The 13,760-nt window shown below is 39.4% G+C and overlaps 1 protein-coding gene across 1 annotated transcript; it reads left to right on the top strand.

Moving 5' to 3' along the window:
* The first annotated feature begins 534 nt into the window (after positions 1 to 534).
* On the top strand, positions 535 to 13,338 carry frmpd3 (FERM and PDZ domain containing 3). Its single transcript, XM_067382665.1, has 11 exons — positions 535 to 600; positions 4,389 to 4,496; positions 5,700 to 5,831; positions 6,346 to 6,465; positions 6,563 to 6,699; positions 7,118 to 7,244; positions 7,706 to 7,795; positions 7,961 to 8,140; positions 8,293 to 8,428; positions 9,080 to 9,922; positions 10,300 to 13,338. The coding sequence occupies exons 2-11, from the start codon at positions 4,392 to 4,394 to the stop codon at positions 13,065 to 13,067; spliced, it is 4,638 nt and encodes a 1,545-aa protein (XP_067238766.1). The 5' UTR covers positions 535 to 600; positions 4,389 to 4,391; the 3' UTR covers positions 13,068 to 13,338.
* Positions 13,339 to 13,760: the final 422 nt, after the last annotated feature.

Below are 13,760 nucleotides of genomic sequence, written 5' to 3'. Positions count from 1 at the left end.
TCAGACTGGGCCGAAGGTTTACCTTCCAACAAGACAATGACCCCAAGCACATAGCTAAAATAATTGAGTGGCTTCACAACAACTCCGTGACTGTTCTTGAATGGCCCAGCCAGAGCCCTGACTTAAACCCAATTGAGCATCCTTGGAGAGACCTAAGTTTTTAATTTTTAATAAATCTGCAAAAATGTCAACAATTCTGTGTTTTTCTGTCAATATGGGGTGCTGTGTGTACATTGAGGAAAAATGAACTTCAATGATTTAAGCAAATGGCTGCAATATAAAAAAGAGTGAAAAATTTAAGGGGGTCTGAATACTTTCCATACCCACTGTATATTACCAGAAAACAAATCTTACATCTTACACAACTATTCAAGTAAATATACAAGACAATTGTTTTATGTTTAATGCTTTTTACTCTAAATGAAACTAGTCTTAACTTCAGTTTTTGTCTATTTCTTTCTTTCTTTCTTCCCACCCTCCCTTTGTCTTCCCTAGTCACCTAAATCTGCCTTCATAAGTGCAGCCAAGAAAGCTCGTCTGCGAACCAATCCCCCCAAAGTGCGCTTTTCTGAGCAAGTGTCCATCAGCGACCCAGACTCAGTATGTGCTGCTGCCTCACATCACACCCCAGTCATATGTGTGCTAACACATCTTTACTTATGTGCTGAAATGAGACCTGCACAACACCCTATGACTTGTAGGATTTGAGTTTGTTGAACGGTCTCGAGGTATTTTTTGAGATGATTGTTCACGGTCTGTTCATGATTAAATTTGTTATTATTTACAAAGGCAAAGTGAATGTATCAAACACTAGTGTCTCTTTTTGAGAGTGTTACATGGCTGTCATTTCAGAGTTGAAATACTGAAGTGCGATTCACTCGACATCTCCTACTCATCTCATTTCATCAGACTGCAGGTTTATTACCCAGAGGGGCAATGCGGAAATCCCTCTCCTATTGTGCTTCCTTAATCTAGATGTGGTCCTCCATTTCGAGAAGTTAAAAGGATAAATCCAAAGCATACGCTTCTTCTGTGATCTTCCTCCACCATCTATGAACTCCAGACTATATTAAAGTGCATACATAAAAACACAGGGCTTGGAATTGATGACGATTGGTTTGGTTGGAATGAAAGGGCCATAGTGTTTTCTGTTTCATATTCATAGGGTAGATTTGCAGAGAAGTCAGTCTGGCAGATTTTGACAGATGTTCTTTTTTTGAATTGCATATGAGTCCTTGTTTGTTTGCTGAGATTTCTTTGGATTTACAGTAGACTGATTTGAACACAAATGCAACAGTATTGCAACTATGTAACTATGTTCCTGAATTGAAGCAATTCATGGCTATTGAAAGGAAATTCTAACAGCAGGTGCTTTGAATAAATCCTTCCGGTTCTGATTGAGATGTTTAGGGTAACAGAGTTACGTGGAGGAACTTAACATCAGCTTCCTTTTAACACTTCCAGCCCAATAAACTAATCGAATAAGGTTGCATTGCATCTAGAGAAAGACTCAGCCTCTCCATAACCTTTAATGTTGTTACTAGACATTCATTCATTCGTAGCTTTCCATTAGCACTACAGCTGCCATCTCCTCTTGGTGAACATGGGTCGATAGCACCCATGTTAATGTCAATGTCCATGGATTATGTCCCATACAGTTTGATATCTGCCTTGTGAGCAAGGAAGAGTCAACACTACACCCTTGGGTGCTGGTCGCACCAATTTAATAAAGCGGACCGATGGGAGGGGTGTGCAGCTCTCCTGGAAGAAGAAACTTGCTGATCAGGCCTAGAGGGCCAAAATCGGTAAAGATCAAACCACCCTCACCTGAGCCTCCTCTAATCATGTCAATCCATCTTGTGTGATCAGCAGGGGCCAGCAGGGCTTTCTTCATTAAAACTCGCCTGTCAGCACAGAGTACATAAGCTGCTAGGTTTTATTAAGGGGGTTAGGCTTAAAGACAAATGGCAACGTGGGACTTATTATTCATATCACATCATCTCACGCCGTAGCTAACGAGCAATTGATTGGGATTGTGCTGAATGTATGAAACAGAGTTAGCCAACCTGCTCACTTCACTGCCTGTCATAACATGGTCCCAACTGACACGCCAAATTGATTTTTTTTTTCTTTTCTTTTTTTATTCTGTATTTGTGCATAAAGTGTACTAGCAATTTGCACACATTTCCAGAAGCAAGCCTAAAGAGACTTTGGGTAAAACACTAGCCAAACAAACTGAATCGTTTATATAGAAACTTTGAGTGAGGTCTGATATACCCATGAATGTCAGCATTTGATTACAATCATTTTTGCTTATTGGAAGATCAGTGGACAGCTGATTGAAACAACATAGTATTTGGTACAAATCAATATGATGCTGGTGTCATGATGCTACTAAAATTAACGACCTCTCATTCTTCATACAAAATTTCCTTCAAGGTTTCTCACTCACTTCAAGGTGCACTAAGTCATTTTTCACCACTTTTTCCAAGTTGTATGCAAATATTTGGCAAATATGATTAAAATGAGTGGCATAGAATAGAAATCAGCAAACACCATTCACTTTATTTCAGTAACTTCATTGTTATCTGGCACTTTACATTACAAAATAAATTAATATGGGTGACAATTATGCATAGGATATTTCTTAAATGCCATAACAAAAACGTTGCTTTTACATTTTACTGCATCTTTGGCAACAGGTGTCAAGATAATATCTAGGGCCAGATTTACTAACAGCTTGCGCCAGCTACTGTCTGCATTTAAATACACACAGTGCAAAATTAGCGCTGAAAAGGCATGGACTGAGTTGTTTTTGCAGCTGACCTGTAGGAGTTTCCCTTTCAGATGCAAAATTTATGGGAGGAGAGTATTTAAATTTATCACGCAAGACAATTTAATGTTTACGCTAGTCAATTTACTGGTATTTGCGCCATTATTTAACACCCCAAAAAGCATGTCTTAACCCATTTTGTGGCATGGCTGCAATTGTTGCTGCTAGGAGGAGACACTGCAGAGAACAGAGAGCACATGATAGAAGGGAGAAAATATTTTCCACTTGTATTCATTTCTTTGGAATGTCAGAGGAAGACGTTATCCGTATATTACATGTAACAAGTTGCACCTGATGAGCATCAGCTTTGCTTATTTGCGACCCAATGCTAATTTCCACAGCTCTTGGTAGATTGCATTGATCATTATGCAATGATTTGACTGCATCTGTGTTCTTTAATTTGCACGTCAGCAGAAGATCACGCGCAAAACTTGCCACTCCCATCGGCGCATTTGTGGAATTACGTTCTCACGCTAATTTGCCCTGTATCTGGCCCCTAAAGTTGTAGTCTTTTGTTGTTCAGAAAGATTTATATTTACATTTATTCATTTAGCAAACATTCATGTGGAGTCTAGAAGGTTGTTCCACAACAGAAGAAACAGTGAGTGTGAAGGTTCTAGGTCCAGGAGATTTCTGAAAAAAGGCATCCACTAGAGGTAGCCAGTGGAGTGAGACCAGGATGGGTGTGACATGGACCTTTTTGGTTGATTTGGTCTTGAGAATACAAGAGCCAAGTAGGGTCTGATTTTTCTAATACTCTAAAGAGGAGGGGCCAAGCACTGAACCTTTAAGTTCTCTGCTAGTAAATGTGATTTAGAAACCCTCTCCAGGAAACTTTAAAGTCTCTGCCATGAGGTCAGACTCAGTACAGTGTACTTCTATTAATGCCCAGAGACATTTCAACTCAGTGACACAAGGATCTGGTGACTCAAAGACAGCAGACCATTTTAGTTTAATGAGGATCGATGATTTGGAGTTGGTTCTTGCCACCACAAGGTTTTGGCAATGACAGCATGGCAGTAGGCTTTTGAACCAGGAAAATAAATGAGCCAATTCAACATAAACAAAAAATTACTTAGTGCACCTTTAACTTTTTTTTATTGGAGATAAAATAGATGCCTTGAAGATTTCCTCTTTTTGCTACAAATATATGCTGCAACTGAATTCAGTGTCTGTGTCCAAGTGATCTGTATTTGTAGAACATGGTTTCACATTGGATAGGGAATGGATGTGATACGACCTCTGCTTAATTCTACTGTGTATGTCTAAAGTAGTTTTGGTCATTTATCCAATTCATTTAAAGTATTGCTCATGAGTTAGACAAAAATCTTCCCTTTAACCATTGTTTTAGATTTAGACTGCTTTTATTTAAGGTTTTCCATACAGTTAAAGTCCTCTCATGTGTTTCTACATTCTTTCTTTGTCTATTAGAAGATATTGGATTTTTTTATTTGATCCTCTGTATTTATCTATTCAGTCTTTTTTCCCCCTTAATAACTCACCCAAGGTTCACTGACTGTTTCTTCCTTCTTTCTCCCCTCTTTTTTTTTTTTAGACCATGCTTAAAGACGACTCTCTGCTTCTGATACCAAATGTGTTGAAGGTGTTTTTGGAAAATGGACAGATCAAATCCTTTACATTTGACAGCCGCACCACTGTTAGGGTGAGTGTTATGGGAAAACTCTTCTCTGTTACTAGAAACATAATGTGTGGAATTCACTACAAATTAATTTATTTTATTTGCTTGCTTGTTTATTTAATGCATGTCAAATATGACAGATTTTAGCTACATTGCTAATTTACATCCCTAGTCCCTAGGCAGGTAACACAAAGAAGATACTTAATTTTGCATGGAATGCATTACACTGTTTATGTTCATCCCCATTCCCCTGTCATGTTTGACAACAAAACAAGACTCCCAAGAGTATAACCAAACTATAACCAAATTGACACCTGCACATCAATTAATTTACATTTCATTTAGATTCTAACATGGTTTATAAAATTCATTAGCCATTATTCATTCATTCATTATTATTTTTCTTTCTGAATGTAAAAGAAGAAAAAACATGTCAGCGCTTTTCTTTTGTACAGATGATCTTACATTATGTAGATTTGTCAATTACATAAGCTTCAACTGATTTCTACATTTTTGAAAGTTCCAGCCAAACAGGAAAAGTACTGATATCATATATCAATAAACAAGATTAAATGGCAGAAAAAGTGAGCTTTTTCCTTTCCTACATTTGTGGTTTCACAGCAAGGCTAACATTTCCCACAATCCTTCCTGAGGTGATATCTTTAGCCTTTGGCCAATATCACCAAACAGATTATCTCAATCCTGGTGACGGTACACAGCACAGTAATCTGTTTATCTCCCATTGCGAGAGTTACTATCATCAAACACAAAGTATATAATGTATTACTTCACACTGGCCAGTACTATCCAGACAAGCACACATTGGTGCTTCAGCAGAGTGTTGGAGCACAGCATTTGCTTTAGACACATTGAAACCTCATTAAATATTTGGAGTCTTTTCAGAAGTAAAGCCACTAGTCAGTAAAAAGCCTCATACATTTGTCTACAGTGACAGATACTCAGAGCAGAGTACTGTGATTAAGAGTTCTGGTTTCAATGCTTTATCACTGATGGAAATGTCAAGCATATCCTCCTGTAGTTTACAGACTGCTGATGCCATTGCTTTCCACTACATTTACTTTGCTCTGCATATCTGAGATATTGTAATATAGCAAATTCATGATGCTTAAGGGGCTAAAAACACCAACCATGAGCAGAATACTCAGATGACGACTCAGGCGATTACAGAATACTAGAAATTGTTCTCCTTTTTTCCTTTTGCCACAGGATGTGATATCATCCCTGCAGGATCGCCTCTCTCTACGCTATATTGAGCATTTTTCTTTGGTGCTGGAGTCCGGTGGACTGGCCCAGAATCAGAGGCTGCATCTGCTCCAGGAAAACCAGCCACTGTCTCATGTGAGTAAATGCCACCCAAAAACCAATGACTGATGCACTACCATCATTCTGAATTTCAAGGTTACAACGTACACCAGCTTCATATGGCGAGTTGCAACAAACAGTTAAAAGTTAAAAAAAGCTTCTTAATTTGAATGAATTTGTATTTAATAGTAATTAAATACTAGTGATCCATGTTATTCAGTATAATTTGAAAATATTCCAGAGCATTTTGTGCTCCAATGGAAGCAAGAACAGTTTTTAGTGACAGACATTACAATTTCAGTTAAATTAAATTATTCCAAATCCTAAAATGTTCCTTATTCAATGGTTTTGGATTTTGAATCATTTTTCAGTTTACTGAATATAATGTAATATACAGTAATAGAACATGTTATTAAGAACTGGGAAAAACTGCTATGGCTGCCAGCAGCACATAACCCTACAACCATAAGGAATGGAATGTGACAATTCAGTACTGGAATTTTTGTTAGTGCTGTATTTCAAAGGTGTATTTTATTCTATTTTTTTTCAGGTAGTTCACAGGACCTACTTCCAAGGAATGAAGTGTCTTTTCCGTATTTGCTTCTTCCCAAAAGACCCTGCTGATTTACTGAGGAGAGACCCCGCTGCATTTGAGTACCTCTATATACAGGTAGATTCAGTCATGCATCAAGAAACAAATGTTCACATAGCTAGTACAATACTAGTATAAAGCCTCTTGATCTATTGTTTGTTCTGAATTCCCACAGAGCCGCAATGACGTCATTAAAGAGCGATATGGAATGGACTGGAAGTCCGATGTCACACTTAGGTTGGCAGCCCTTCACATCTACATCACTGTGTCAATTGCGAGACCCAATCAGAAGATTTCTTTAAAGCACGTTGAGTAAGTCTTACGGTTTAAAAACATGCATGATTGCCTAAAAAGGGGGAATTGTCATTTTTTTTATTAAACCTTGATCGTTACCTTAAAATTAATATGTTATGTCTTAAGACTATTTTATTACTATTTTAATTTGAATCAATGGAAGTTAATGCATGTGTTAAAAATGGAAAGTTCTCTGTATTTGCCGTTGTATGTGTTTTTTATTGCAACATTTTGAACAATGACAGAATTTTTGTGCTGAACATTCATGTTGGTGCTAACAGGCCTTAGCCTTCACATTAGATTTTGTACAAACATGTCTATATGGTAACCATAATAAGCTGTTTTCCACCCGTGGCAGATGACACTGATAAAACCATCAAAATGCACTATAAGCTCTTGCTGGTTGCATGCTTTAAACCTGCATCATTTTCTTTAGGAAAGAATGGGGATTGGAACCTTTCCTTCCTTTGACTCTGTTGCCAACTGTCAAGGAGAAAAACGTCTGTAAGAGTCTCTCACAGCTGTTGAAGACATATCAGCATCCTCCACCGGCTGGTAACAAGGTATATCTGGCAGTTAACTAATTAATATTTGGATCAAATAAATCTTAAATAGAAGTCTTTCTTCTTAAATGTGACTTAAGAAACTTGTGACAAAGAAACCATTTATCTCATCTAATGTAGAATGTTTTTTTTTTGTTGTTGTTGTTTTTTTGTTTTTTTTGTATTTGTGTATGAATTGTATGCCCTAAAAGCATATCAGATATGTAATATTGGAATAGAAATTTGCTGTGTGCAATTCATTTCTCCATAATGATAATTTATAGCCAAAGCACACCTTATAGCAGCAAAACATTGCCCTCTGCTGGCTAGAATATCACCTTTTTTATTATTATTTATTTCTTAGTTTTAAACATTTTACAAACAGTAAGTCACAAGAAAGGATGACATTGACAGAGAGTTAGAATATCAGCTTCTATGCACTTGCACAACTCAACAGTTTTATTTTCTCTTTATCCATGCAGGTTTCTCCTCTTCAAGGGAAACTACAATATATGCGTGTCTTGAATGACCTCCCACCATTTGGAGGCTTCTTGTTTCACACAGTTGGCTTGGTAACATGAATCTAACATAGCTTCTCAACCAATAATCAGGACTATACAAATAATCATTAGATTTTTGCACTGATTTTATAGTTTTAGAAAAATGTTTTAATATCTCATTAGCTGTCCTTCTCATTAAATTTCTCATTATTTTATTTTATTTTTTTCTTTTGAAAGGATGAGAAGCAGTCAGCCACTACATTGTTGGTTGGGCCGAGACACGGTATCAGTCATGTTATTGACCTGAAGAACAACCTAACAACTGTCTTAGCAGAGTTCAGCCGCGTGGCCAAGGTCCAGCTCTTTAGAGAGCATCATGGGGTAGCCCGTGTTGAAGTAGTTATTCTGGAAGCAAAGGTGTGAAAAATGCAGAAAAAAAATAAATAAAAAAAATGTATGTTATAGTTTTAACCCAATGGCAGTTTTGTGTGGGAGAAACAGCATTGTAATATATAACATTATAAAATGTAATGCTATACTAATATCTATTTCCATACTAATTATTGTAGCCCTTGGTCTTGTTAATGGAGTGGCCAGATGCATCAAACTTTGCCTGTTTGATCTCTGGCTATTACAAGCTATTTGTGGACCCTAAAAGGACAATCTACTGCAGGATACCTGGTCAGCCTTATATGATCAAGGCAGGTATGTTAGAAATGTTATTGGTGCAATTTCATTAAAATACAAAAAGTCATTGCATATCATTTTCTGACAGTGCATTTGCTTTGCTTTTCATCTTTCAATGACAAGCAGAACTAAAATATCTTGTGTTACATATGCAGTTTGGGATATGTCAAAGCAAAAAGATGTAATAATGGTGATATGTCCACGGTGGCATCTAAAATATATGCTTGTCATTTACTTTTTCAAATAGTGAGAAAAAACAATCAATCAATTATGACATGAATTCATCAGGTTGCTTCCAAAAAGAATTTTTGATTATTAAAGGATTTATCATGGCAATCATTCATAATTCCAGTTTGACCCCTTCATCTTCTTGAGCTCTCCATCTTCATCTTGAGTCAGTTTATGTGAGTGTAATGGAAATGCTGATCTAGATATATTCATATATCTGGATGTTGAGTTTATATTGCATCGTATTACTAAACCATCTATTGGATGTTCGCATCTCCTGTGGTCTGCCAAAAAGAAAGATCACAGCAAATCATCACATCCCACAAGGCTTTTTTCCATCTCTGAGAACTCTATTCAACAGATTCACCTTTGCCATCTGGACTCATTCCCATCCATCATGTTTTCTACTCGTTCAACCACTCAGACAGTTCTGTCATTTAGATTCCAGAAGCACCCATGCCCAATTCCGCTCCGGAGCCACTGTGTTAAGTGGAAGTCGTCGCGAAGAGAGAGAGGGGTCGTCCAGAGAGGCAACACAGAAGACATCAGCATCACCCATATCTCAGCACCTTGGCTTGTGTCACATCCATTTGAAAGAACAACAACAGATGCAAGAGCTTCAGATACAAGCAGAACAGGACCTTGACATTAATGAGAACCTTATCTCGCAGGTACAGAGTCGCTCACGCACAAAGTCTGACCCCACTCTAAAGAGCACTGAATCTGTGGCTGAACAAGACGGTCCCACTGATGACAGTTCAAGCTTCAGGAACAGAGCGAAAACAATGGAGCCTACACAGAGGTTTTTCTGTGACTCCTGCAAGGCAAAACTCCAAGCTGAAGGTTTGATCTCAGACACTGGTGAGGCTGGAAGGCTCATTTTGCAGCAGTGTACAAATGCATGTGCTTCTCGTGAAGGAGGTGCTGTTGATCTCATTGCCTTACCACTACCTGGGAATGAGGAAGATGAAGAGATAGATGATGGAGTAGGAAAGTTGCAGCCTCCCCCTCCTGCCATAGCAGCACCACCCCCAGGGTTTCGTGATAACAGCTCTGATGAAGATGACCCAAAAAAGGGTCGGAAAGGAATCAAAGCCTCTGCTGCTGTGGCAGAGGGTCAGGAGGAAGTTCCTGTAACACTTATTGATAATGTGACCACTAGGACAGTTCAAGACCATGCTCAGGAGTTAGATGATGCATTAGTGTCCACCCTCCAGGCACTGGAAGCACTAGCTGCATCGGAGGATTACCCACACCATCACCAGCAGACACCACAGACAGCAGGTGGACATATGTACTTTTAAAAGTGCTGGTTCTTTAACGTGTCTATGAGTAAATTAATCTTTTGAAAGTAAAGCAATTTGTAAAATCATAAATATTCATTTAAAATTAGTGGTTTGTGCACTTATTTTGACAAATTATATTCAAATTACAGTAACCTGACATATGAAGTTAGACTGTCCCAAAACAAGTATTAATGCAGTTTTAATTACTCCTTAACAAAAAACAAAGAGTTGTACATTTTCAACAACATTTTAGTTAGATATTTAATTTTCAGTTAGAACATGTATTTTGTCTCTGTAATTTTGCTTACCTGAAGTGAAAAGAGCTTACATGATTTCTTACGAGCATGGTTGTGTTGTGTTTCTGTTCCCTTACAGGGTTGATTGTGCTTGCTGCCATAACCCCTGAATCATCCCTAGACTCTGGACATGAGACAAATTCATCAGAGCTTACTGATGTGTCTGAGATGGTGTCTGCAATGAAGCAGCATCAGAACCAGGCATATCTTTTTGCCCACCACATCAACAAAGAGCGTCTTTTCAGTCGACGAGACTTCCCTTTGTCAATCCCTGGCTGTACAACACAAGCAATTGGGGGAGGGGCCTTTTCAATGAGTCAGATCCGTGGTGGGTGTCCACCAAAGCCTGTGATCTTAAGTAAGACTGTGCCCTTGAAAGTATGTCCCAGTCAAGAAATTAGTCCATCTGACAACTCTGTGGAGCAGGGGAAGAGCCAAGAAGCAAAAAGTGAGAAGGATATAGAACAATCAGAAAAATGCCCTGTCAAAGAGTGCTTGGAAGAGTCTGAACAACAGACATCTGAAAAACTTAAAGCATCAGAACAAGTTTGTCCTCCCCAAGTCAACACAGATCAATTGCCTCTTGCTAATGAAGAAAAACCAAGCTCCATTACCTCAGAAGGTGTCCAGGAAAAAGATTCTGGTACAGTCACCCTAGAAACTACCAGTATAGCCTTACCTGTTCTCTTGCCTGTGGATAGAACTGCATCTGCAAAAATTTGTTCGACAAATGTGTGCCAAGATGCCGAGAATGCCTCAAGTGAGACCACTAAGCCTTCAAGTTCAAAGGTCCTTCTGCCAGCTGCTGACTTGTTCTGCACATGTCCAGTAAGACCAGAGCCTGGTCCACAGGTGCGTCTGAAAGATCAACAGGCCCCAAAAGTGGTAGTGTTTCACACTTCATCTCCCACAGATGATGAACATCTCCGTGCTAAAGGACTTCAGTTATCTAGCAACAAAGAGAACACAGTGAAGACACCTGATGCAAGCTTGGTGAAGCCTAGCACCCTGCCTCCTAAGTACTCACCAGTTATGCCTGTTAAAGTAGAACGGAAAGAGATGTCAGAGGCAAAAGCAGAGAACTCCCAGAGTAAAGCCCCCGTGGAACCACAGAAAGCTGCTAAAAGTCTGCCTGTTCTGGTAGACCCAACACATATCTTGGGTTGTGTGGAAAAGGGTGCAACTATCCCAGGAGCCGAGTACAAGAAACAGACAAATAAAGCCAAATCCCAGCGTAGTACTCCATTCCTGAGTTTTAGGAACTTAATTTCAGCCACTTTCCCAGCACGTTTGCGCAGAGAGACAGATGAACGTCGTGCACAACTTCAAAAAGTCAGGCAGTACGAGCTAGAGTTCCTGGAGGAGCTCCTAAAACCTAAAACATCACAAGGAGAGTTTATTTCACAGGGATCCTCTCCTGTTCCCTCATTTACCCCATGTGCCTGCCAACTTCGCACAAGTCCTGTACAGAAAGTTCCTGGGATCTCACGAGAACAGCGACGCAGCTGCGATTGTAAAAGAATGTGTCGCGGAATGCGTCTCCCAGATACAGCGGTTGGTTCTGCAACAGATCAGAGAGGAAGAGAGAGAGCAATCTCTAAAACACCCCCAGCTATTCCAAAGTCTCCACACGCTCAAGGAGAATTACGGAAACCTCAGACTTTGGAAATCAAAACCACTCGAATCCGCTCCACAAGCCTTGAGTCTAGGGAACCCAGAGATACACCATCATGCTTGCCTACGTGCACCACCCATTCAGAATGCATGGGTGCGCCACAATATAAAAAGCTACAAAGGAGATATAGTATAGGGGAGATCGATAATAATGGCAGCACGCCCCTGTATGCTGAGGTTAAAACTACAAAAGCAAAGAGCCTCGAGAAAGAAATGGAAAGAGTCAGGGCCACTGGACTTAGACTTCCAACTCCAGTGGAGCCTGTACATACTAAAGATGGGGACGCAAAGAAGAAAGGGATATTTTTTATTCAGGGAGAAGAGCTACTTCAGGAAAGTTGTGAGGGTACTGCTGAGGTTCTAGGGTTGCCAAGTGAGGATACCGAGGACAGAGAAAAATGTTGCTCCTTCTGCTTCTGTTATCGCAAATGTGAAGCTGCTGATGAGAGCAGTGAAAAAGATGAACTGTCTTATTCAGTCCCCTTGCAGGTCTTGCCTGGAATGCATCTAGATTCAAGGGCAATGCCAGTAGTCAGCAAAACTCTTCAGGTACTTGATGCAGAGGATTGCAGTGGGGAGGAGGAGGAGGAGGAAGAGGAGCCACAAACACAGAGGATTGATCTGCGGACATGCGGGAACCTGGAAACTAGCTTGGCAAGAGTACAATCCTTGCAGGGCAAAACATTCTCTCTACCTGATGGATTCCTAAATGCACAACTTGATGCCAATGAGCTGCTCTCAATTTTAAGGCAGTGTGCCAATAGTCCCCAAATAGAGGGGGAACCTCGTATCCCCCCTGCAAGACTGGCAGAGTACAAGCAAGAACTTGCAGTCCGTTTTAAAGAGTTCAGGGCATCATGTAGACGAGTGGCAAGTGTTGAGAAAAGTCCCTCACGAATGTTAAGTGCTGTCACAGCTAGCTTCCAGGTGCTGTGCAATCTTACTCATACATTCATTCGGCTGGTCAGGGGTGTACGATCTGAAACTCAAAAACTACAGCTTTTACGTAAGGTAGAGGAGGTAGCTGTCAATTACACCCTTCTTCTTCGGGCTGCTGAAGAGGCAATGGGGCATTCAAGTAGCCTCCCCAATAAGAGTGCAAGTCCTCAGCTCCATACATCCACTAACATGGGCTCTCTTAATCGCTCTATCAAAACCTTGCCCAGCAAGTAATGACTCATTCACACGAGATTGTGGGGCACGCCGGAAAGACAACTGCTCAACTCTCTGGCAGGAATCTCTTTGGATCATTCATTGGTTTACATTTTTACTCGCCTTTCTGTTCACTGCCTGCTAAATTCCATAATTGCATAACTATCTACTGTTATATGTTTATGAAGGTTGTGCCACCTTGTACTCACAAAGGATCATTGACATTATATGTGCACAGAATTGAGAAAAAAAACAACAACAACAACTGATCCTGTGCATTATGGGTGATCAACAGGGCTGTTCACTCTCATGTCCTTAGAGAAAGGGTACTGTGAAAAGGACTTAGTTTTTGTATGTTTAGTTCCTATATCTAAATCACAAAATGATTTTGGGAAGGGCTGGTGGGAATAGGGCCTTAGTTATTTTGTGTCATAAAAATGGTTTATATAATATATTATGGGGAAAATTATATTATCATTATTGCAACTACAATTACTGTAGACATTAAAGCTACATAATAAAAAAAAAAAAAAAAAAAAAAAAAAAAAAAGAAAGAAAATTTAATGGTAACAGATTTTGTAAATTAGGTAGAGAGAGAAATGGTAATTTGGTAATGTGCTTGCTATTCAATTTTGTTTGTTGTGACATGAAATACTCCCTTTTCACAATATCACATTCACAATGTCTGGATTTGTATCTCTGCAAGGGTCTGAA

The sequence above is a fragment of the Chanodichthys erythropterus genome, chromosome 1 (assembly GCF_024489055.1).
Source record: "Chanodichthys erythropterus isolate Z2021 chromosome 1, ASM2448905v1, whole genome shotgun sequence".
NCBI lineage: Eukaryota > Metazoa > Chordata > Actinopteri > Cypriniformes > Xenocyprididae > Chanodichthys > Chanodichthys erythropterus.
This window is presented reverse-complemented; position numbering and strand designations above follow the sequence as displayed.